This window comes from Acromyrmex echinatior, chromosome 15, assembly GCF_024713525.1.
Source record: "Acromyrmex echinatior isolate Ae372 chromosome 15, ASM2471352v2, whole genome shotgun sequence".
NCBI lineage: Eukaryota > Metazoa > Arthropoda > Insecta > Hymenoptera > Formicidae > Acromyrmex > Acromyrmex echinatior.
In genome coordinates, this window is record NC_141866.1 from 8148159 (window position 1) to 8174083 (window position 25925).

The 25925-nt window shown below is 31.6% G+C and overlaps 3 protein-coding genes across 8 annotated transcripts; 1 reads left to right on the plus strand and 2 right to left on the minus strand.

The window, feature by feature from the left end:
• atk (artichoke) lies at positions 1–13348 on the minus strand. Of its 3 annotated transcripts, XM_011057668.2 has the most exons (11): positions 12756–13348; positions 9030–9242; positions 7767–8937; positions 6710–7416; positions 5116–5440; positions 4581–4847; positions 4061–4214; positions 2572–2784; positions 1551–2325; positions 805–1175; positions 1–549 (listed from the first exon to the last, which is right to left on the minus strand). In XM_011057668.2, the coding sequence occupies exons 2-11, from the start codon at positions 9191–9193 to the stop codon at positions 35–37; spliced, it is 4662 nt and encodes a 1553-aa protein (XP_011055970.2). In that variant the 5' UTR covers positions 9194–9242; positions 12756–13348; the 3' UTR covers positions 1–34. The 3 variants fall into 3 exon arrangements, with proteins under 3 accessions (XP_011055970.2, XP_011055968.2, XP_087269905.1); XM_011057666.2 differs by lacking the exons at positions 9030–9242; positions 12756–13348 and having other exon boundaries at positions 1551–2310; positions 7767–8954; XM_087413779.1 differs by lacking the exons at positions 9030–9242; positions 12756–13348 and having other exon boundaries at positions 7767–8932.
• A 2566-nt stretch (positions 13349–15914) lies between these two features.
• Positions 15915–22573, plus strand: Tdh (L-threonine dehydrogenase). The gene is made up of 5 exons (XM_011057669.2): positions 15915–16395; positions 18325–18588; positions 19677–19937; positions 21358–21624; positions 21846–22573. Exons 1-5 carry the CDS (start codon positions 16233–16235, stop codon positions 22004–22006), a joined length of 1116 nt encoding a protein of 371 aa, XP_011055971.2. The 5' UTR covers positions 15915–16232; the 3' UTR covers positions 22007–22573.
• On the minus strand, positions 22447–25484 carry LOC105146991 (DNA primase large subunit). Of its 4 annotated transcripts, none has more exons than XM_011057675.2 (8): positions 25243–25484; positions 24856–25037; positions 24187–24524; positions 23880–24107; positions 23664–23801; positions 23202–23580; positions 22963–23124; positions 22447–22885 (listed from the first exon to the last, which is right to left on the minus strand). In XM_011057675.2, exons 2-8 carry the CDS (start codon positions 25007–25009, stop codon positions 22581–22583), a joined length of 1704 nt encoding a protein of 567 aa, XP_011055977.1. In that variant the 5' UTR covers positions 25010–25037; positions 25243–25484; the 3' UTR covers positions 22447–22580. The 4 variants fall into 4 exon arrangements, with proteins under 4 accessions (XP_011055977.1, XP_011055974.1, XP_011055976.1 ...); XM_011057672.2 differs by having other exon boundaries at positions 24856–25097; XM_011057674.2 differs by having other exon boundaries at positions 25163–25484.
• Positions 25485–25925: the final 441 nt, after the last annotated feature.

A 25925-nucleotide genomic window follows, 5' to 3' on the forward strand; every position in this document is an offset into this window, starting at 1 on the left:
TCTGTGAAAAAAATGATCTAATCTCCAAATCTTTTTATATAAGAATATTGCCACAAGCCACAAGCAAAAAAAACCATTGATAGACATCGATCTTCGCAGTACTGCTGTAAGTTATGCCTACGTAAGGCCCCACATTTGTATCATTATAATGCTGGAAGTACCAATTGAAAGGATTGTCGTCTATCACTTTGGCTTCATCATTGATGACGAACACATTGTTTTGATTTTCAGTTGTCGTCTCGTCTATCTCGCTTCTTTGAATAGCGCTGGCGATCGACTTCTGTTTCTCTTTGGATTGTTCGGTGCTGTAGCTGATGTACGGTGAGGCGACCTTGGTTATCGTAGATCTACCAAGCGGACGTAAATTTACGGATCCTGAAGACGGTACTTGTCCTCCCGGAATCAGAAGCGCAGACAAAGCAGATGCCTCCGTTCCTCGAGAAGTCACAGTTGTTTCTTTGAGCCGTGGATTCGATGTAGAGGACGTTAAGGGTATTGAGAAGTGCGAAATCGGTTCTGCATCTGTTTCTGTCACAATATCCAAATAGTCTGCAGTAAATAAAATAATATTTTTGTTAGATGTTTTAATAACGAAAGATTTAACTTTCTTGACAAATTAAATTTTAACAGTTAAATCAATAATGAAATCAGCTCTCAAGTAATTAAAAATAGAGTTTACTTTAATAGGAACTTAATTACATATCTGACAACGAGGGTGAAGAAATCTCATAATAAAATGTGAACGTATGGAACATTTTAAAATTAAATTTTATTATTAAATATTTTATTCAAATATAAACTTACCTGGTTTCTCATGGGAGTCAATTGTACTGTTTAAAAGAGTTGGATCACTTTCATGTTCAGATATTTCTAAATTCCAATCTTTAGATCCGTCTTCTTTTGACGGTATTATCTGCACCGCTGCGGTTACAGTTTCCTTAGTAATTGTAACTTTTTTTGCTTCCGTTGTTACTGATTTTGGTGTGGTCCAAACTATTCTGTTAGCGACTTCCATCTGCGGCTTCTCTATGAATTTAATGTCTTCCGTATTTACTTCTAAACTTTTGCCGTCATAAATTTCAGTAGAAACTGATGTTTCATGAGCTTCTTGTGATGAGTCTTCTTCTTCTACGATTATTGGCACGCTATTTTTCACTGCATTTGATGCATTAAGGCTTAAAAAAAAAAGTTTAAAGGATTATAAATATCGAATGTAAATATCGATATAATAGCATTAAATGTAAAACAGTTTAAAATATCATTTTTTAATTTCTAAATCGTTTTAATTAAATAAAAAGAAATTATATATGGGCTTTATTTCCTATTAGGATTATAAAAAAAATTTTTATCTTAATTAAAGAATTTGGAGAATATGTCTTATCTCAGGCTGTTCTCAGAAAATAAGCTGATGTTATTTATCATCGGATTTTGACAAATGACATTGAAGACATTTTAACATCCAACAGTGACATATAACGATAACTTAATTGTTTGCTGGGATGTTAGGGAAATTTAGAGGATTGCATCGAAAAAAAAGAATAATTATTCACCTAGTTCTATTGACGTTGGACAAAATTTTGCGAGATTCAAAACTCGTTGATCGAATGACTGTCGATGTAGTGGGAAGATCTTCTCTTTCTCGGAAGCTTGTTCGCGGTTTCCCGGTTCTGGGGGCAATTTTCTCCACCTTGGTCACGGTGCTGTTTCCACTTTTTCGAAGAACAGAACGTTCCTGTACCGATGTATTGCTTACATTCAACGATCTCGAAGTATTTTCATGCTTTGCGTGTTTCTCATACGTTAATCTAGGATCGGCGATCGGCATGAATCCGCTTTGGCCGCGCGGCAGAGGCACAAAACCACCTCTATGAATTTCTGGTTCCGTGGGCGGAAAAGACCTGTAACGTCCTCGGCCGGGTCTATCCGACGACGATGATGATTCCGATGAAGATTCCTTTCTCTCTGCCTTTCTAGCCGAATGCCTCCACAGATTAAAGTTTAAATTCGGTAGACTGAGTGGTAGACCGAAAAAGCTGAAGCCGGAGCTGCTGGGTGACGGTGACACAGGATTTTTCTTTATTGGTAACGTGGTGTTCTTCTTTAATTGAGGCTTCTGTGGTGATGGGTGAATGATCTTCACTGTCTGGGTAGGTACACTAATAGTAGTAGACACACTGGGCAGCAACGTGCTTGTGTCGCTTTCGTTCATGTCCTGATAATCTATGTATTGGTACAAGTAATCAGAGTCCTGGGAAACGGAAGGTTTTTGCGTCGAAGAATCCTTTAGATTCATCCACAATGGTATTGTCTCTGTAATCCCAAATGCTGACAATTTTTAATGTAGTTTAATAAACATAATGTAATATAATTTGTTTGCTGGAATTATTTCTTTTGGATTTATAAATTCCAATTATATATAATTTAGGTGCCATGTACTTTTGAAAGATTTTCTTATAACAAATAAAAAATAATTTAAAAAATAATATAATAATTCACCAGTGATAAAAAGTTTATGTTTTTTTATAGGCTATTAATTAATTTATTTTATTTGGATCATTCGTAATTATTTACCAGATGAAGAAACTGAAGGAGTCGCAACATTAATCATTTCAGCCTCGCATCCTGGATGAACCGGTTCTACATATCTCTCACGTTGACAATCCTGTCGCGATAATCTGAGTTCTTTGAAAAGAGAGCCGTCAGCGCATCTAGGACCCTCTGTGGAAGCTTGCTGTAGCCATCCTCGCAGCCAAAGCATGCCACAAGAACAGGACAGTGGATTTCCTTTTTCAGAAATGAAAGAAAATATAAATATAAAAAATTTTAGTTTTGCAATTATCAAGAGATGATTTTAATAATGAAAATTAACGTGAATTAATATTTCATTCTGACAATTGATTTAATTCTTCGTTGTCGCAAAAATCTATAACAGTTATTGATGCTAGGTCTATAAGATCTATTTTAATTCATGTTAATTAAAAGGCATTATTTAATTAATTGTAATTCGCAGAAACAAATTAATAATAATATTACATCAATGTTATAATTTCCTCAATAATGCAACTGTTATATACAATATTAGGTATAGTATTATGTTTCATTAGGAATATACTATATTCAGGTATATTATATTCAATATACTATATTCAAAAAGAATAAATACTATCCCGGTAAAAAATTTTTTATGCATGAAATATGTATAAATATGTATAAATATGTATAAATATACATAAATATTCATAAACATACATAATTTTATTAGGTGTTGGAATTAATTCGTAGCGTTTTTTAATGAAAGAATGTTATTTATTTCACATGAGCATTAAAAAATACATTAATGAAAGTACTTCCCATCACTTGTAAAACGCTACGAATTAATTCCAATACCTAATATATAAAATATATCCATGTTTTATATGAAATATGTATATGTTTATCCTTCTTTCTTTTGTAAAATTACTTTTTAGTGTAATAGAAATAACAATAGTAATGGGAAAACATTAAAAATAATTAAAAGGGTAAGTGTCACATTATTTATTTAAAAAAAAATCCAAGTTTGAAGAAATATAAAAAAATTACTTATGTTTAATTATATATAAAATTACGCATAATTGTGTATGAGCAATTTTTTTAACATTTTTCCAAATTTGTTTTTTTCTAAAACGAACAATGCAAAAATTATCCTTTAATTATTTTTTATGTTTTCACATTACTATTGTTATTTCTATTACACTAAAAAATAATTTTACAAAAAAAAAGAGATAAAAGAGGTATAAATATGTATGAACATATTTCATATATGATTATATGTGTTTATGAATATTTATGTATGTTTATATAATACATATTTATACATATTAATATATAAAAAATTTTTTACCAGGACATCAAGTATATTTTAATAAAAATAATTCAAATAATCCAAATTTGTAGATATACAAGGAAACATTTTTGATAAAAAAATTTATAATTAGTTCAATAGATCTATGATCATAATTCCAGAGAGTTAAATATGACTTTTTATATAATTTTCATTAATTTAATCAATATTATCAATTACCGTCGATATCTAAGACAGCGATGTTCGATCGCAGCCTTTTGAAAGTGTTTTCGGAGACCGCAGTCATCCGATTACTTCGCAGACTCAATACCCGCAATCTGGGCATATCATCGAAAGGTGAACCGTGCACGGCGCAAATTCGATTGTTGTCCATCTATAAGCAGTAAGGAAAACAGCTGTAAGGCGGCTATGTAAAGTGGCTTAGCTATCTCCCTAATTAACGATGCAGGTATACGAATAATTGCTCCGTCAGCAGAACGGCCCGTCTCGCACCACGGTTCACGCAGGAGTTTCACTCTCGACGAGAAAGTATTCTTCTTTATTAGCGAAGACTCTCGTTGTTTTATACAAGATATATTTTGCAAGTTAATTCAATAATTTTGCAAGATAAATTGTTCATAAATTGTAATTGTTTTAAATTTCTGATTATGATGCAAAAAATACTTAAATGATATGAAATTACGCATAATATTCTATCTTTTAAAACCTCATAAAACTCTGAAATTTTCGTTATGAATACCTTTAGTTCCACCAGCCACTCCATAGCTGCTAGACTGTCGCTAGAAACTCTGGATAATCGATTGTAACTGAGATCAAGAACCTCTAACGAGTGAAGGCTCTCCAGACCGACGTACTCCAAGTCCGGCAGGTGATTGTGACTTAGATTAAGAAAAAGTAAGTGTGGCACGTTAATGAAGGCATTACTAGCGATTTCCTGGATCAGATTCTCCTGAAGTTCCGCGCTCTGTAGCAGCGGTAATTCGGTGAAAGCGCCACTGGGAATGGACTACAAAATCATATACATTACATTAAATCCATTTATTAGTTTAATATATTTATAAAACTTATTAAATATAAAAATTAAATACATGTAATATGAATTTTCGATACACTCTGAAATTTTTTTATTATAACAGCTTTTGAAACTCTCCACTTGTATTTGATAAAATGTACAACAAAGATACTTTGTCTAGACTGTTTAAAACATCTTTAATACTAATATAAAATGACTTATTATTTTATAATTGTGGATGACCATGAAACTATATTATTACCTGTAATCGATTCCTGCCGAGTCGGACGGCCTGCAACTCCGGTAATGCTCTAATTGCGTTTCTCTCGATCACCCTGAGATCATTGTTTTCGAGATCGATCAAGGACAATCGTGGTAATCCATCGAACGCACCTTCCCGCAACTCACGTATATGATTTCTAACCAGTTTTAACTCCAACAAAGACGATAGACTGCTTAGCGTTTCCGGAGATAGGATGTTCAGCTTGTTGAAGCTCAAGTCGAGGACCCGTAGAGCTGTTAACCCGTGCAACGATCCGGGTAACTCGGTCAAAGTATTGTGCGACGCGTACAGTTCACGAAGGTCTCTATAATGGACATTGATGTTACCATTTTGGATTTTAAACAAATCTTTCTTCTCATAGTGAGAAATAAAAAAATGTTTGAAGATATACGAAAGATTGGAACATTCTTTTAATTTCTTTTATGGCGTTATTTATAGTGTTTTGAACAAAAGTGTAAATTATTTGAATAAAAGTGTCGTTTAAATTATTTATTACGAATTTATCAATTCAAGTTTAATCGTAGATTTATTTATATTTATTATGTATATAACATAACTATCTTGGATATCAATAAATCTGCTAAATCTAGGAGAAAATTATGATATCATCATTAGAAAACACCTACTTCGCATTTCAAATTTAGGTTTAATTAAATTTCAGCATATCTTTTGCATATTTCAGCATATTTTTAATTAATTAATTCATATCTTTTGGAATACTTTGTGTTTGATCGATGTGTTAAACTTGATGAATGAGATTAAATAAAATTGCGTATAAAATCCAATGTCAAATTACTGTCAAATTAGTCGACTCGCCAGGCCGATGCTATACAACGTCGAGAAAGAGATATTAGCGTGTGCACGAAGAACTTTCTAGGTACCAAAAGAGTGATGCAACCAAGTAACCACGAGTGAAACTATTTTTCCATTATAATACTGCCAAGAAATATACAAAAGAAGAGAAAAATTGATTCTATTATTATAAGTATGATACGTTAAGTTTTGGTAGTTAAAAACCAGTGAAATTTGTGAGTGAATTTTGATATTTTTTATGCACATGATTTAATTATTTAATACATGTAAAGAGTAAAAGTTTGGTCACAAATGTGTTTGTCAAATCATTAATAACACACACGTATATATATTTACAAAAAAATCTTAAATATACACTACTACTTAAGTAGCAAGCTGATGTCATATATTGTTATTTTGATATTAAAAATAATATTAACTTAAGCTATCTAAGTAAATTTAATAATAAACATACAAAACTTTATCACACAAATTTTTTTGTCATCCTGTACATGAAAACAACACGAAAATATCATATTAATATATTATAGATATCACATTTAGTAATAAACAATATATCTTTATAGGCGCATAATTATTATTTATTTTAAGTATATTCTTAGAATATTAAATGAACATTTTAATTAAATAATATTATGCACCTATAGAAATATTTTATCAGATATCCCAATGAGAAATGACAATGAAATCGATGTCGATTCCATTGTCATTTATAACTAGAATATAAAGATCATATTATTAAAATTGTTGATTTTCTTACCTGGTATTAATAAAAGTGGCATGAGGAATTTGTGCAAGATTATTTCTGCTTAAATCAATTCTTTGCAGTCTCGTGTTCTCTTGAAAAATATCTGGTCGCAGAACCTCCACTCGATTGCCTCGAAGATTCACATCCATCAACGACTTTAATGGTCGGAAACTTCGACCATGTAACGTGACCAGCCGGTTGCATCTTAAGTCTAGCTGTTCCAATCCCATGAGTCCGTCGAAAACGCCGTCATCTAAAAGTCTTAAGACGTTGTAGCCTAGATTCAATTTTTTCAAATTTGGTAAGTCAGCCAGAGTACCAGATGGAATTCTGTCAATCCCATTCGAGCTTAAATCTAACGATCGTAGAGAAGGTAGAGCTAAATCCTGAGAGGACGCGGTTGGTAGAGCGACAATACGATTCTTTTGCATGTGAAGATGTTCGATGTCTTTCGGCAGACCAGGGACTACTTCTAGCATACGATTCAAACCGATATCCAACTCGTATAAGTTTGTCAGGTGTCGAAAAATTAAAGGATGAATGACGGATAAGGCGTTTCCGGAAACATTGACATGCTCCAGCGCCGGTGTGCCCAGGAAAGACTCGGGTTCGATGAGTCCGATAGCGTTACCACTAAGATCAAGCCGCCTGAGATTTGGTAGATTAGCAAACAGGCGTGGTTCTATGTGACGAAAGTAGTTCTCCGATAGATCCAGGCCCTGAAATTATCTTAACCGTTACATAGACGTCGATAGATTGATTATAGTGCATATTCCTAATTTGATTGCTTATAACTTTTATAAAAATGAATATATTATAAATTTTTTTTAAAAACATCAGACATTAAAGAATTTAATGATATCAAACAAATGTATAATGTATCTTTATTTTAAAAACAATTATATATATAAGCATTGAAAAAAAGTTGGATATATGCCATATTAAAGAAGCATTTAAGGATTAAAAGAAAATCTAAATTCAAAATTCAATAATAAATTATTGAAAAGTAATAAATAATTGCATAAAATTCATGATTCACTAATATTTAAAGAATTAACAGACACTTTACTTTTAATGCTGGCAAATTCCAGAAGGGAGCTTCTAACAGATTCGACAGGGAATTGTTCTTCAGCCTGAGTTCCCTCAGCGCTGGCATCGCCGTGAACGTTTCTCTTTGCAAAAATGCCAGCCTGTTATGATTTAGATGGAGCCTTTCCAAAGTGGGATGGCCTCTTAGAGCACCGAAGGGTATTTCCTCCAACTGATTGTGACTGGCGTCTAGGAACTTCAGCCTTGGCAGAGCCTCAAGCACCGATCGTATCTCCGCTACATGACTAAGGTCATTATTGATCAACCATATCTCTTCCAACGCGTTTCCTATTCGTTGCGGAAAGAATTCCGGATGAATGCGATAAATTAGATTATGATTCAAATCCATAGATTTGAGCGCTGGTACTCCCTGGAAGGCACCGGCGAATATCTCGGTAATATGATTGCGCGACAGATAGAGGCGCGATAAAACAGTAAGATCGACAAAAGAGCCTTCGCCCAAGCGATTGATGCGATTTCGATCCAGACGTATCACTGACAGCGACGGGAGATCCATACACGCACGACCGACCATACCGGCGTCGATTATGGCGTTTCCAACCAACGAGATCTCCTTGAGCTCTGGTAGATTGATCATGGCTCGTGGATGAATCCAATGGATTCCAGAATCAGTGATGTTAATCAATTCTAATCGAGGTAGACTTCGAAGAAGTCCAGCCTCCAGTCTAGTTAATCTGGGACTACCCAGTACGTGTAACTGTTCCAAGTTGGGAATGTTTCGGAAGTTCCTTGGGACGAGTTCTAGCAAGGCCGGAGAATTGATCTGAAGATATCTTAGCTTCGGCAAACCGGAAAATCTTGGTAGTCGCTTCATCACACGACTCTGCAGTGTCACCGCCTCGACACCCTGCAGGTTCTCCAGACTGTCCACAGGTAGAGATCGCAGATCGGGCTCAACGATAAATAATTCCAGCAAGGAGTCGTGTAGGCCTTCCAGCCAGCCGGAGGATACCCTTTCAAGACGATTGTTTCGCAGCATCAAGCGCAAAACTCGTAAAGTTGCGAACACCTTGCCAGGTAAACTGGGTAGATTGTTGTTTTCTAGAATCAGCTCGTCTACCGGTCGGTCCATATAGTGGCTCACTGCTTGCAGACCTTCCAATACCTTTGGTAACTCGCTGTGGCTACACCTATGCGAATTTATAGCGTTCAAAATTGTTTATGTAATTTTCGGGATTACATATCTGACCAAATTTTCGGGATTACATATCTGTAAACTTGCCATATCTGAACCTCCATATCGCGTGTGGAGCATCTGCATGGCAATATCCTCTCTTGAAGCGGACATCCGTAATCTGGATCTAACTGGGCACTGGCACCGATGGAACGGAGTGCCAGGAGCCAGCCGATTATCAAGAGCCCACCGCCCTGCGACGACCTGACCATCGCGCATTGGGACCGTAGTTTACGATCGCGAGTACCAGTTCCGCATTTTCTGAAATACACGCATTTGCACGTGAACGAACGAATATGGATTTTGAAGGATAAAAAATTTAGCATTAGAAAAAATGTGAATGTAGCTCTTTAATTAGAATATTTTTACACAAGTTGGTGATTAGAAATCTTTCTGATTGAGAACGTTTTAATCTCTTTCAGATCTGTCACGAGTTAGAAAGTCGTTTTTACACCTATGAACTAAATGCAATTTGTTGCTAAAACACTCATCTGGAGACTCGGTGCGAGACACGGACGTGCTTCCTTTACGCAAACCAGCGAGTTGCGTCAGATCGAAGTTATCAAAAACTTAAGGGCTTAAATAATAACTTAAATAGTAATATCATATTTCAACATCTCAGGAGTTACGTAGTGTTTCTGCGAGATGACGAATGCGTGATTAAAATTAAAAATCTCGCTCATGAAACATAATTAATGAAACAGCTATTAATGGTAAGATTTTAGACATTAAAAGTAATCCTTGGATGTCACGATACGCCTCTGTATCTTGAGCGCGATGCTACGCATTGTGTACGCGTGTACGTCACGGTCGCAGACGATAAAATTGATGTCTCGTACCGTAAGCGAAGTTAAAGACCGCTAGGACAATCATTGTCCGTAATAATTGTCGCGAGCGCTTCTGATGTATAAAGTGATGACCGATGAATAAAAGTGGAAGGTGAATCGGATTAAGATTAAAAATTTGCACTTTAAAGACAGAGAAAGTTTTTTGTGGTACTTAAATGTGAATAAACTGTGAAGTATTTTATTGAATAACATTATTATGTGTTGACAAAGTGACAAAAAATATAAAATCAGGCATGTATAATTATATGTATTGTAATTATATTTATATATATATAAAATAAATATATATATAATTATATACAAGTATACATGTACATATATATGTGAAATTAAGTTAAGACATAGCATTTGTTTTTCATTCTCTGCTGCACATTATCTGCTTTTGTTACTATTGCATAATATTTTGAGGTAACATTTTGCGTAATTATTATCGCGAGGAAAAAAATAACTAGTAATTTACGCAAACATGTATGCATTAATAAAAAGATACAAGCGTTTACCAAACATCCTATCATGCAGAAAAACGTATATTTCGTAATATACCATTTTAGAATGAAACAATCGGGCGGCCTGAAAAACCATTCGTACGTGAATAATGTCGATATAGCGCGATCCACGATAAAACGAATCTAAATTGCATTGTACGTGTTGCGTTAACAAAAAGATCTGCCTTGATATATCTGTTTCCGCAAGTATCTCAAGACACTTTCGTAGGATTGAAGAAATTGAACTCAAATAATATAATTAATTGTATTATACAAAAATATTATGCGTTTTAAAACAAAAATGGGGGTTTTTGTATTTATAAATATCGAGATTGACAGAACAAACCTACGAAATTTTAAATTAATGATCTAAGTTGCTAATGACCGTTTCCACCAATGTAGATTAACTTTATTCTCGGTTCAACTTACTCTTTATCTACATTATAAAAACGAACGTGGTTTATAATTCAAAACATATGAAAAGAAGAGCATATTGTGCGGCGGTTTTTATGCTCTTCTTTTCATACTCTTTATCTTTTTTTAATTCTTAGAAAAATATTTTCAGTTCCTTAGGTAATAAAAAATGAAACAAAATTAAAAATAGTTAATCTTTATTGTTACAAACAGACATAAATCTTGGAATTCGCTTTAATTAGTTTACACCTGGTGAACATTTTTTTCTCATAATTTTTTATATAATTTTTCAGAATATCTATATAATTTTTCAGAATTTCTATATAATTTTATAACTTTCTCACATTTTTTTATACGAATTGAAATACTTCTCAGCAAATCTACATCTTTTCTTAAAATTTTTCATATATGTTAATTATGAAATATCGTAAGATTTCTAAGATTTTTTGTATAATTTTTGATAAAATGTTATAAAATTTAAAAAAATTTAAAAATATTTTTTAAAAATTATGGGATGAGAAATTTCAAAATATTTCAGAATTCACTTATGTGAAAAATTCTGAGAGAAGATGTAAACTTTCTGAATATTTCTGAGTATTTCTAAAAAAATGTTTCAATTCGTATAAAAATTACGTGAAAAATTTTTACCAGGGCAAGTTTTCACCACATAAATAGACTCGTATAAATAAACTCGTGACATACGTTGAAACTGATTACACTTAGAGGTAGCAATAAAATTACAATTACGCAGAATGAGGCACGTGCCTAATTAACAGAGCACATCATTTATTATACCCGTTACTTTTTAGCTATGCTCTTTTTCTTCTCTTGGATAATAGTTCTCGGATAATAATCTCTTTTTATTCAAGTAATTCCATACTATTCATATTGCCGTTTTCTGCGATTTTATTTACATATGTATGTATTAATGGTTACGGTTAATAGTATCTTATTAAAAAATTTCTTCAAGATCTTTTAAGTACTAAAACAACGCGATAATGCTATAGCTTCGTTTTTATGTATATTATTGTATATGTTCTATGTTAGTATTCTATTATATTTACACGATTTGTATACTTTATAGTTAATAAAGTTATTATATTACATTCTTTTTTTTACAATATTATTTACCTAGACAACGCATATGTTCGAAAATGAGACATAGATATCTTAAAGACATTTAAAAAAAAAGACGTCTTAAAGACGTCTAAAAGACATCTCATGTTTTGATTTTGAACTTTATATTGTCTGGATTAATAAAGATAAAATGTTGATAAATACTGCGACGGTTTTTCTTCATACTTCGCACAATCAATTATCTTTCAATTCCATCCATTACAATGAGTTGAATTTTGATCAAACAACAGCGTTTGTTTGGCCTCAAAGAAGTATGGATGCAATTTTAGTGAAAGTGATACTCACTTCCTTGATATTTCGCCGTCAGTGACCTCAAGCGTACATCTCATTTTCTATCGCAAATGCTAATTTTATGTCATTATGCAATTGTATAAGAAAACTGTACTGTTTGTGTATCATAAATTGTTCATAGTATAAAAACATTAATAAATATCGAGCAGTGGATTTTTGGCAATCTGTTTTAAATAAGATTTCTAATGTTTTCTAAAATGTTGTTTCATATATCATTCATCAATTTTTTAAACATGTATATGAAAAATTAGCTATTTCCACAAAAGCTTTTTATTTTTATTATCAAGATTATTAAATTGTAAGCATTGTATCAATATTTATTGCCTATTGCCTTCCTTTTTCTTCTTTGGTGAAACAAGGAGGGCAATAGATGTGAACATCGGCACACATTAAGTCAATTACAGTTAGAAATACAAATCTTGAACAGCACTGAATTAAAAAATGCATCGACTAAAAAAAATTTCTACAAAAAAAGAAATTTATTTTGAAGTGATTAACAAAATTGTGCATTAATCTTGTTATTATTCCGTAAACATTTATTTAATAAAAGTTCCAAATAATGTCAATCTTTAAATTTTTGTTTACAAACTTTCATTTACCTTCTATATCAGCAGTATTCGCCAAATCAGCGTCTTGCTTCTGAAGAACTTTAATGTTTTTCAGAAAAAAATCCACCAAAAAAACGAAATTTGATTCTTATAAATTATTTGCACTCAATTCTTACACACAAAACGAATAATATATATTTTTTATGGGGGTCACGTGTGCGCGTGCACACACGCCTTATCTTTTTCAACGTCTCTCCGGTCACGAGTACAGCTTTTCGTGATCTCGTTACGTACTAAATGCACTGAAGAAGCTGTTCGCAAAAGCGTGGTGGCCTGTACAAACTTGAGGGGAGAAGATGACGGTACCATGGTGTGGGTGATGGCGGGAGAGACGGGAAAAGAATTGCGAAGTGCGTGTCCAGCCACCGTGAAGACACGCTTCCAGGAAATTCTTCCCTTTCCCCACAAATCTCACCGATCGTCGAATGGTATAATTCGGCATCGGTGAGAAAATCATCTTCCCTTTCGTTTTCCGCGTTGCACGCATGGTGAAGCAACCGAGGTCGATTGCGCCCCAACCGACTTCGCTCGAATGAATATGTGAAAACAGAAAGGAAATCTAATACAAGTAACATATCTATGTGAGTCTTCGTAGATGTTAATGCGTAAGTTAAATATTCATAACGCGATAGATATAATTTCGCATAGATACATTTTATGTATTATATTTATCGCATTATGAATATTTAGTTTATGCACCGCAAAGGGTCACATAGGCGTTTTACTTTAAGGTACCTCTACATAATTCGTAAATCGCAAAAAAAAATATTATTATTTTATTAATTTTTATTCAAGAAGGAAACGTTTAATAATTCAACTGATTTCGAAAGTTTAAAATTACCAATATTTTTGAAAATAAACAGCTATTAATTTTTTTATTACCACGTATGTCATTGATTTCTTAATTACGATTTTTTGAAATTATAGAATTAAAAAAGGTTTGTGGAATGATACCATGTTTAATGGTACGCATACATTATTCTTCTTAAAGTTCTATTTTCTATTTTCTAAGGGCAAAAAATTAATTTTAATGAAATATATAATATGTATCCATATGCATATAGATTTGCAATACTATCGTTGGAAAAGTGGAGTTGCCATAAAATATGCGTAAGATAATTAAGAAAATATATTAACATATTGTTTATTTATATATATTAAGAAAGTTGCATACGCTCAAAATTATAAAGTTAATGACTTACACTTTCTGTTTAATATTTCTATTTAATCCTAACTACGTTCGACGGTCAAACGCGTAGTGTTTCTATATGCTCTTAGTATATTGTTACGGTTGCAATCTGACATCATTGACATTAGTGGCGTAAATAAACAATGATCTGTTCGCGTTACTTAAAACCTTCAAATATTTGTGTATCTAAAACGAAATAAACATATATTCTGGCAAAGATTCTGAATACAAAAAGTGTAAGTAACACGAATAAATCTTATCACGAATATATCTAAATAATAAATTTGAATTAAATATCACAGTGATCTATATTATTTTCCATAATGAATTAATCTATCAGTGATCCAAACTAATTGGCTATAAATATCGTTAATTTTCAAATAGTTGTATAACTGCAAACTTTTTCTTTTAATGGAGCATTCCGTTATATCTTATAAAAATGTATTAAAAATGTAATAAAATTATTAAATCACTGACTCTGTGATTAAAGTTTCCAAGGCTTTATGTCTTGCATATTGATAAATGTGTGATCAAACGTTTTTTTACATCTTGATATTCATATGATATCTACGAATGACTTACTTACGTCTTCGGTTTTTACTTTCGCTAAGCAATAAACTAGTTTTGGATCGTACGATGAAAAAATCGCCTATTGATCTGCATTAACCAAGCCTTCTTCGATTATCTCAATCAAAAAAAAAATATATATATATATATATATATACACACACACATATACAGTGTTATAGATAAATAAATTCAGTAAAAATTTCTAAATTCGAATTTCAACTAGATTTTTGGAAAGAATACAAATTTTACAGTACACATTCAAGAAGAAAATACAAAATACAAAAATACAAAATTGTATGTATAAATTTTGTTAACATAATTTAAATATTGTTAAAAATAAATTAAAAATAAGTAATATTATATAAATATAATAGCCATAATAGAATAGTTAATAAAATCGAATTAATTCTATAAATATTATTGTGTAAATAAAATTTTGTGATAAATAATTCTAACGAACGTGGTTTATACTTTATATTATACTTTATATTAAATATATAAAATAAGGAGCATGAAATTACAGCACTGGATGTTGTTTGTGAAATTTCATTACATTAATAAAAAATCTTTAGACGTTTCGGCCACAATCTGGCCATCTTCAGTAAAATCATAAATATTAGTAAAACACAGAATTTACATGTATCTGACATTGAATTCAGCCGTCGTATAATATACATATGTATAAACGTGTTTTTTCATCTTGTTAAGGTGAAAGTATAACAATGTTACAGCGTCAATTAATGTTGCAAGTTAGACTTAACTTTGTAGAACAAAAATTTCCAAATTCTGTTTTACAGACAAAATGATGAATCTTAAACACTTCCTTCAGATAGAAATTTCTCGTGACATTGTATTCTTCAATAATAGATGCGTACTTCAAGAACACAATCTTTATGATGTTGTTAAAGTTAGCGTAAAATGGGAAAAGATTGAGAACTATTTAAAATTATTTTCATAAAGACTCGTTCACATTGGAACATGAGCAGAAGTGCAATATTATTGTATATTTTATGGTATATACGTTACAGTTTATTTTTTTCACAAATTCTTATGGAAATATCTTTTTTTTTATACTAATTGACAAACATAGCATGTTTTGCATTGATACGAAAATTTTGAGTGTATTTCTTTTGCAAAGTATGTTTTTAGGAGTTTTAAATTGGAATCAGAAATAACGATGCGATGATGGAAATTATTCGGATATTTTTAAAGCAATTTGAGATCTTGTGCAGCAGAGAGAATAATTCAGTACATATAACATTTAAGAGACAAATTGGAGATGTAGTTTGTCTAAATATGACAAACTCATCTGCGATATATTTTTTCCGTGTGAAGAAACCTTTATTGGACTATATATAGTGAGACAGCATTTGTGGTCTAACAGGTTTTGAAAATGAACTGTGATATAATCATTACTCGAATATCCAGTTGTTTATCGACTACCAAGGAGGAAAGATTAAATTCTTTAGTTCTCTACTTCGAAGCTTCTTTTTCCCAAATGAAATCATTTGGGTTGAATATTAGATATTTTAAATAGCAAACAGAATATCTTTCTTTCTATAATAATATAATATTTTTTGTGTACAAATTGTTTAAAATTAGGTAGAAAATTAAATAGAAATTTAGATAGAAAGACCGATAAAAAAGATATCGAGATAAGATCTTTTATCTTTTCGAAACTATTAATTAGTGCATTGCTTTTTTAAATAATGTTGTGCAAAAGTGTTACTCGATTTTCATATCATTTTACGAGAAATGTTCGAGACTTTCACATAACCATCAATCCTCTTCGCAAAATAATCAAGGAATCTGATAACGGCGAGTCTGTCAATATCGGAAGTGCAATTAAACCTCCACGAATACTAATAACAGGTGAGTAATTACATTTAACGAAGTAATTAAATAATATTTCTTTTCTCTAAAACTTGTTCTCGTTATTAGTATATGTTACATAATTAAAACTAACGAAAGAGTTTTATTAGTCTGAATTAGATATTTGTGTTTAAATAGTATTTTAATATAAATTTATATATATATATATATGTATATATGTATATATGTGTATATATATATATATATATATATATATATATATATATATATATATACAGGGTCCGGCAAAATGATCTCCCACATTTTTAAATTATTAAAGATTAAAATGTGGGAGATCATTTTGCTGGACCCTGTATATACACACATTATACAGTAAATCAAGTAAGATCGTGGTCGGCTTTACTGAAAGCTAATAAAAGATATCTCCCTAAATCTATCATGAATCCATAGAGGGCATCTTTGTCCTTGATGCACTATCAAGGAAGATTCAGTTGTCATTGAACTTTCTTAAGAGAATCACATTAAATACCAAATACGCATCACGCTATGAAGCTGTGTTCCTCTGCACCCAAAAATGTCACAATTAGCGGCTGCTAAATATATGAAAAAGTCGAAATCATTCATACAGAAGTAGGTGCAGCGATATAATGTGGCAAAAAATGTCGATGATTTACCGGAACGTGACTCGATATGCAATGTGGACAAAAAAGATAAAAAAATAGTGAATCTGTTTTCGCGGAATCCTGGCTTAACACTGTGTCAAGGACAAGCAAAATTGAAGCAGAAAGGTTTAGATATATCGTACGAAACTATTCGAACCTATCTCAAGGCTAATAACATGAAATGATGCAACACCACGCTGATCGACCATGCTCTTACTTGACTTACTGTATATCCAGTTCTACAAACTGCATGCTGAAATCATTTTCCTTGAAACGTACTTCTGGACAGAACTGAAATATTACAAATTAAATTGACAACTGATTACTAATTTACTGATATTGATGATGATAATAACTTAATATCCCTAATAGCACAGAGAACGTCCTGAGAATGTCCGTATGTCCTGTGAATATTCTAAAAATATCCCCAAGATATATCGGATAACGTGTGTTAATATGTTTTACTTAGTTCTGTATTGTGTACATACAGTCTTATGACACTTTGTTTATTTCATGTATCTTTAACAAACATTCCTTACATATATTAATTATTACAAGTATCACCAAAGCTTTAATAGTTGAATTGATTAAAACATCCGTTATGGAATGTAGAAAGAAATCCTGAGATGAAATTTTTCGTATATTTACATCTTTAAGATATTTTGTTAGCATCAAATTATTTATCAGTTTTTGCATTGTAGCGATTGCATCATCACACTATTCCAATTGAATAGCCCGTAAAATATAAGAATTCGTGAGAATTATATACAGGTAAACGTAATAATAATCGTTAAAATAAAAAATTGTTTATTCAATAATCAATATATCGAAAACACATCGAAGTATTTAATAATAAAATTCTGTTCAATACTTATAAGGCTTTTTTAATCAATTTAATTGGTGCTATTAATGTAATATCAATAAAGATAATATACACTATATTTACAAGGTTAATTATTTGTAACAAGATTGATAACATTAATCGATTATTAATATAATTCATCTTATTCTGCATTATAATCGCTTTTCATAAGTTTTGAATTTAATTGTACATTTAAAATATTTAAAAGAACTCGGAGCAGATTTAAGATATTTCATACATGAAGATATTTCTTACGTGAATGCAATTGTATGTTTTCGCAACACGTCATCGCGTAGTTCGAGAAAGCATTTTCGCGGTCCTTTGAATATAGAAAAATATTACAAGGATGACGTTATATATATATATATATATCCACGTTTTACTAAGAAAGAAAAGGCTTTCTTTGCCGAGCAAATTCTCACGCCGTGTGCGATTTTTGTTCAGGTGGTCTCGGGCAATTAGGCACGGAATGCGCGAAGTTGCTTCGTCGAAATTACGGCAATGAGAATGTCATACTGTCAGACATTATCAAGCCGTCGGAGGAGAGCTTACAGAACGGACCTTTCATCTTCGCCGACATCCTCGACTTCAAGGGTCTGCAGAAGATAGTCGTGGACTACAGAATCGACTGGCTCATCCACTTCAGCGCTCTACTTAGCGCTGTAGGTGAACAAAACGTACCGCTAGCCGTCAGAGTCAATGTCGAAGGTAAAGAAAACAATGAATAAATCAATACATAGAGAACACCAATAATAGCCCGTCAAAGATAGATGTTTCAAATAATACGATATATATTCTTTATAAAATCGAATTTATTTTAAGATATGATTGCACGCCGAAACATTCGGACATTCGACATAATTATTAGCGTTTCAAACTGATTGTATTGAAAGTCCGAATGTTTCGGCGGACAATCATATTTGAAACAAATTTAATAAAAAGAATGTCCGAACGTTATAATATCTTAAAATAAAATCGATTTAATAAAGAATATATATCATATTATTTGAAATATTTAACTTTGACCGACATTGGCGTTCTCTATGTATTGATTTATTCATATTTACGATCGTTCTTAATTTTGAAAATGATATGATCCATATTTATATCATGTCAACAGATCAAAATTTCGTGTCTTTAGCGTGTATAATTATTTATTATTTTTTCTTTAATATTTGATAAAACGCAAAACCTCTCGTGCGAGGACATATACGTGGTTTTCCGCAAATTGCGTCCAAAGTGAAATGGAATGTTGTGCCGACGAGTGAATTAATTGTCATTACGATATTAATTATGATGCGGTCGTGATCATGAAGGGAAGAAAGTGTCCGGGAGAAAGCGGACATAAAGTAGCAATCGAAACGCGATATCACAATTTACGAAAACATGCTTGAAAGATGGAACCGAGATCATTTTGGGCTAAAACTCGCGTGAAGCTGAATTGGTCATAATTTAAGTATATAAAGCATTCTCAATTTAATGCATTTTCTTCGAAAAGCGATAAAAAGCCAAGGAGGGATATAAATATTAAAATTGTTAGAAAAATAAATATTATTTTTTTAATAAAATTGTTTTTTAATTAATTTTTGTTACATATAAAATGTTGATGTCAATTTGTGGAGGTGCTTTATACTTGTTGGCCAAGATAGTATATGTAATTCTTTTAAAGACTTTAAGAATCTTTATAAATATTTGTCTGCTGATTGGGTATGCAGCGTACACTGCATGTTTAAAAAACATTTTAAAAATATTGTTTGCTGATTGGGTAATTAATTCATTATCTATTTTTCTGACAGGAATGCATAACGTTATCGAATTAGCGAAGCAATATAATCTGAGAATTTTCATACCATCGACGATTGGCGCATTTGGTCCCGATTCGCCAAGGAATCCCACGCCGAATGTCACGGTGCAACGACCTCGAACGATTTACGGTGTCAGCAAGGTCCATGCTGAACTCTTAGGAGAGTATTATCATCATCGTTTTGGTCTCGACTTTCGATGTCTTCGATTTCCCGGCGTAATTAGCAGTGATCCACCCGGCGGCGGCACTACAGGTGAGAATGTCGCCTTTTCTTTACCCTGATGGCACATTAAAAAATGTATTACACGTATTTTTTAACAAAATAAAAAAAATTATGAAAAAAATTACAGGTTTTTCTATTGTATTTGAAAGTAATAAATATTTTAGCGGTGATTTAAAGCCTGAATAAACAAATAATTTTAATAAAAAGTAGACATATTTAAAAAAAAAATTAAAATTAAATGAAGAAATTTTCATTTAAACTATGAAATTGTATTATTAAATATAAACATTAATTTTTTTTATTAAACTGTCTTATATGTATATAACAATTTTTAGATGGAAAGTAGAATTTCAACTCTAGATACTTTTTGCAGAGACTGTACATCTAATATACATTTTTAACTACTAGTTGAGTGTTTTTTTTAACAAAATGCAAGACAGATATTCATTCCTCGCAATGATTAATTTCGATGTAATTTATTCCTATAAATTATCTTTTTCTAACTCTTCGAACTAGAGGAAGATCAAAAGTAAGTTAAATCGAGATTAAAGTTAATCTACATTGATACAAATGAGCAAAACACGCGCGAACATGCTTTACAATGTTTTATATTTTACAGTTTAAAGCATACTATAATCCGATTTGTTTACCATTATAAAAATAGGATTTACCGATATAAATTATTTCCATCACGCTTAAATGCATTTATCTGTTGATATTTCTTTAAGAATTCGCTGCAAAGAAATATTATCCATTGAGAAATAATCATCAATTAAACGACAAACCGATATAATCTTTCGCTGAGTAAAATATTTCAATGAAAATATTTTTCAAACGAATATTGCGTGTTTAACTTTTCCGATTTCTAACAAGATAATTATATTCATGCTCAAAGAACGCTTAATGCTGCATGTAGAATAGGCTGATAACTGAAAATTGATATCTTTTTAAACCTCCTTTTACGAAGAACTAGAGCATTAACGGCGTTTAAGATAACTACATAATGGTAGAATGTATCATTTCTCAAGGACAATGCTACTAGCAAATAATATAATGAGTCTCGATTCTTGGTCACCTTTTTTTCCTCATTTTGCAATGCATAAATCGTCAGCATCGATAAAAAACAGGTTTCTACAAACACATCATCACTTTTATTTAATCATCTCGTTTCTGTACTTTGAGCGAATCAATAGAGGAACATTTATTATTATATCGGAATTAATTATTAGAAAAATGTGTTTAGAAAAAATTAATTATAAAATGTATAAGAAAAATAAATTCCATCTGACAATATAAATTATTAAATTATTAAATAATTAAAAAAATAATCATTAGATGAAGTTTACATTTATCTATCTGCAGATTTTACTTTCTTCATTTTATTTGAAAATGTGTGTTATACATTTGATAGATTTGACAATAATCTTTAGTTTTCTTTATTCTTCTGTAGATTACGCTGTAGCAGTATTTCACGAGGGATTGTTAAACAAAAGATACGAGTGCTACTTGGAACCTCACACAAGACTGCCGATGATATACATTGAGGACTGTCTGTCGGCGCTTTTTCAGTTTTTGAATACACCTGAAAAATTACTGCGTAGACGTGTTTACAATGTTACAGCTATGAGCTTCACACCTGAGGAATTGTTCAATGAACTCTTCAAACATATACCAGATTTGAAAATTACTTATAAACCTGACAAACGACAGCTTATTGGTACGTATGTATGATAATGTCTCTGGCAAAAATAAAAATTAGAGCATAAGTTGAATGTAAAGAGAGAGTGACAGAAGCATAAACGAAGCTTTTAGAAGGTGAAATTTGACAACGAAATGTAAAAGAGATATTATTTTCGCCAGAGGTATTTTGAACATATACTGTAATTCGATTATGAACAAATATTTAAATTAGAAATTTTGTTATTACATTGATTTTAGCGGAAAGCTGGCCGCAAGTTTTTGACGATAGCGAAGCACGACGGGATTGGGGATGGCAGCATAAATATGATCTACAGAGGCTAGTGGAGTTAATGGTGCAGGACGTTAACACGAATTTTCTATCAAAACATCGGCTGAAAGAAGTCAACAGCTACGTATAAATTGTGCAAAAATTATACATAATTGACATCTTTCAACTGATGTATGTTTCAAGAGCTTTCGTGTTATAAATTCGATACACTTGACTCCTTACAGTTCTTTAAGTGTAAAAAGTTAATAATTAATTTTATTATAAAAATAATTGATTTTTATTTTCATACATGAATTATATAGAACAGCAATAAGGTATCTCAAGAATCGGATAAAAATACAAGTTATCGATTATAAAGAAGCTTTTTAAATGTTATAATTAAATGTTCGAAATCCTCTCGGGAATGAGTGGAGAGCATTTTTGAAATTTTGAATAGCAGCTTATTAAAATATAGTTAGTTGGATTTTATGCTAAAAATTAATTAATTTTTATTTGAAAAATTTTTTTCTGTAAATAGTCATAATAATTAAAAGTTATGGATTATGACAGTTAAAAATCTAAAGATTGGTATTATGTACATATAAGCAGTATTTATTAAAAAATTTTGACTACTATTGATATTGGATAAATAGAATAAAAAATATTTGGAAAAATTTTGTGAATTAAATATAAAAAATATACATTTACAGAAAGACAATGTTTTGTTAATTCTGATCCATATCTATATCCATAAATTCTGTAAAATCATCGTCATTCAGCATTTCTGCGATGTTTACTGGCGTCATTTTATTTCTTTTTGGTGTTTCATAACTCATTTTTCGATCTTTGCTCAGAGGTGTGTCGATCGTATCTTTATTTCTCGTTGGTGTAGCATATCTATCATTTCTTTTTGGAGTTCCAGAAAATTCTGAATTTCTAGAAGGTGTAGGATATTTATCACTTCTCCTTGAAGATAAGCTTCCAGGAGTTCCAACCGTACTTTGAGAGAACTTTTCTTTGTTATCAATATCTGCAAATAAAACACATAAATGTTATATACACAATACGAATAGTAAAAAATTATTCTTTAATTTTCTTTTTTCTTACCTTTACCATCGTCTTCGGTTAAAATTGCACGACTTTCAGCAAAGTATGCATTTGGATGTAAAAGTGGTTTACTTGCTGGTTTATTGTGCATGACTTCAAAATATTTGGCACAAGCTAAGTGATACTGTCCATCCTTAGTCAAGTCCAATATTTCAGTCATATCTACAATAAATTAATATAAGATTGAATATAAAAGAACAATCTTGATTTTTTTCCAATAGTGATAAAATCAATCTTACTAGAGGCGAATACGCCGCAACTAGTTAATTTTTGGCAAAGCGAATCGCGATCCATATGTCTGAACGGACATCCGTGATATTCTCCAGGCCCAACAGAACTAGATATAATTTTTTGACAACCATATGGAGTATAATTTGTCTGCTTTCCCTCTTTACCGAAATAGTGCCTAACAGAGTACGCATATTTTTTTTCAAATGCAACTCCATCTGCCTTTTTTGAGAATGCATCTCTCCAAAAACGAAGAGCATCTTCTAAAGTTACACCTATACCTTTTAAGAATAACCCATATTGCATGCGCCCTGAATTTCTTAAATGGCTGTTGGTACAGAGTGCTTCATGAAGTGTTCTCATACATAACGGATACGATATCTTTGATAACTAAAAATGTTTAAACAGATTTTAAATGTGAAAAGCTTAAGAAAATAAAATTCTTAATAAAACTAAAATAATAATTGATTTACATCATTTAGTTTATCAATAGGTGTGGCTGTAGTTGACCATACGACACGCGCCATTCCAGAGAAGGCTGAAGGAAGACCTGTTAAATATTTAGTCAATCTTTCGTCATCAGAGATATTATCATACAGAATTTTTGCACTCTGCAAAATATAAAAAATGTTCATTGAATAAAATTTAATCTTACTTTAAAACTAACAAAGTCTATGTTCTAATTCTACCTCTAATCCTGTAACTAGGTTTTCTTTAAGATAGGAGACAAACACAGAACTTAGATCCATATGAGTGATGTATGCCATCCCTGCTTTGAGGTATACTTTGCGTCCTCTGATCAAATCACAGACTTTCTCAAAAGGCACTTTATAAATATCAGCAATATCAATATTCGTAACTTTTCCACATGACGAAGAAAGCTCTTCTTTCATTTCAAATTTTTCATCTTGTGAAATCTTAAGAAACATTAATGATCATCAGATTATAACATATACGTTACCTTTTAATTTCTTATTAAAATATAATAAAACATACAAGTATACAATCCATGTTGGTAATATTTAACAGACGTTCAATGCCCTTCTTATCTAATGAGCTAAATCTTAATTTGAAAAATTCAACTTCTTGATTAAGGAACCACTTGGTTTGCTCAATGTTATGGCAGTACACTAGTCTTAAGATAAAATGTGATATGTGATCTTTCCTTCTGATCTGTGAATGCTCTTCTGCTTGCGGATTGGACCCATCAGCGCATAAGAGATTTGCATAGTATTTCAATCCATCAGATTTCAAACAATCGGCGAAAGCTTTCTTACGATCTTCCTGCGTTTTCAGATCGCTTCTGCAATTTGTTGTCTCTACCAACCGTAACACTGCAACAAAGTCAATCGCGATTACAATATACAATTATAATGGATAGTTTTCAGCAAGAAACAGAGTGTAATGCAGGATGTTTTTCATTTAGTAACACAAATCGACATAAACATCATTCTATCTTTCTTGACATTCAATAAGTAACAAAGATAGAATGATACTTGTCATTAAAAAGAAAATATCCTCGATTATTTCATTTTTGTTTAACATCAACAAATTAGAAGAATGTAATGATTCACTGTGTTATGCTATCTATGTTATCTGTATCTTTTGCTGAACAAAACGTTTAATACCAATAACTGAATACAGAGGCATAGAAGAGAAGGCTACCTTTCAATCTATCAAATCCTAGCTCTTGAAACTCTTCCAGCGATATTTCACCGACCGGTGGCACATCGTACATTTGTATGTCGTGAGGATAATCATTGTTGACATCATTCACATCTGTAACGGCCGTGTAACGCCGGCGTGCCTTATAATCCATTCTCTAGCTTATGGTGATTTACTTGTAACTGCACAGCGAAGGTAAACATAAATTAAGCACACATAAAGAACTGTGCGTTAGGTCGTATCTGCAAACAATAGCATATGATATATCCTGATTTTGACATAACGTCACTTATTAACATTTACTTACGACAAATAACAGGAAATATGAAGAAAGAAGACATCAGATAAAAATCATTCTTACGTGCAGTTCTACGCCATGATACTAACCAGCTGATGCTTTCCCGCCTTTCCTCCCCGCCATGTGGCACGTCATTAAACGTCATTTACAATAAAACAGAGAAAATATTTGAAAAAGAAATCAACCATTTTCTTGAATTTTTTTATTTTTGAAAGAAATTGTGATTTAAATATATCAGCAGAGAGAAATCTGAGAGAGGACGTAACGGCCCAAAACTTGTAACCGCAAAATGCTGCCGCGCTACTATTACCGCCCTCTGAAGAAATGGATGTTAACTACACAACAATATGTCCTCGCTCAGGTTTCTCTCTGCCGTCGATATAATTTCATTCAGTCCATTTTCCAATGTCGCACATATTATACAAAAAAATCTAATGTCGTCGTTTCATTTTATACACAAGTGAGAGAGAGAGAGAGAGAGAGAGAGAGAGAGAGAGAGAGAGAGAGAGAGAGAGAGAGAGAGAGAGAGAGAGAGAGAGAGCGTAATGATTATTATATATTCAATACCTAACAATAAAATAAAACTCGGTGGAGTTGTATTGCTATATTAATCTTTTGATTTAAAATTTTACTATAGAACTTTAAGTAATAAGTATATTTCTATACTTGCGCGGTGTTTCAATGATTTACAATTTATAATTGCTTATTATTTTATAAGTTCGATTTTTCTTTCATATAATTTTTTCGATAGCCTTCATTTATTTATTCTAAT

Bases quoted from the DNA above. Each gene is read 5' to 3' on its own strand.
- atk (XM_011057668.2), bottom strand. From the start codon at position 9,193: ATGGTCAGGTCGTCGCAGGGCGGTGGGCTCTTGATAATCGGCTGGCTC. The intron at 2,785-4,060 runs GTAATTGATAAT...TTTCTGAAAAAG, and splicing joins CGCTGTCTTAGATATCGACG to GAAATCCACTGTCCTGTTCT. The intron at 2,326-2,571 runs GTAAATAATTAC...AAAAATTGTCAG, and splicing joins TCCTTCAGTTTCTTCATCTG to CATTTGGGATTACAGAGACA.
- Tdh (XM_011057669.2), top strand. From the start codon at position 16,233: ATGTTGTGCAAAAGTGTTACTCGATTTTCATATCATTTTACGAGAAAT. The intron at 16,396-18,324 runs GTGAGTAATTAC...ATTTTTGTTCAG, and splicing joins TCCACGAATACTAATAACAG to GTGGTCTCGGGCAATTAGGC. The intron at 21,625-21,845 runs GTACGTATGTAT...CATTGATTTTAG, and splicing joins TGACAAACGACAGCTTATTG to CGGAAAGCTGGCCGCAAGTT.
- LOC105146991 (XM_011057675.2), bottom strand. From the start codon at position 25,009: ATGGATTATAAGGCACGCCGGCGTTACACGGCCGTTACAGATGTGAAT. The intron at 23,802-23,879 runs GTAGAATTAGAA...TATATTTTGCAG, and splicing joins ACCTAGTTACAGGATTAGAG to AGTGCAAAAATTCTGTATGA. The intron at 23,125-23,201 runs GTAAGATTGATT...AATTTATTGTAG, and splicing joins TTGCGGCGTATTCGCCTCTA to ATATGACTGAAATATTGGAC.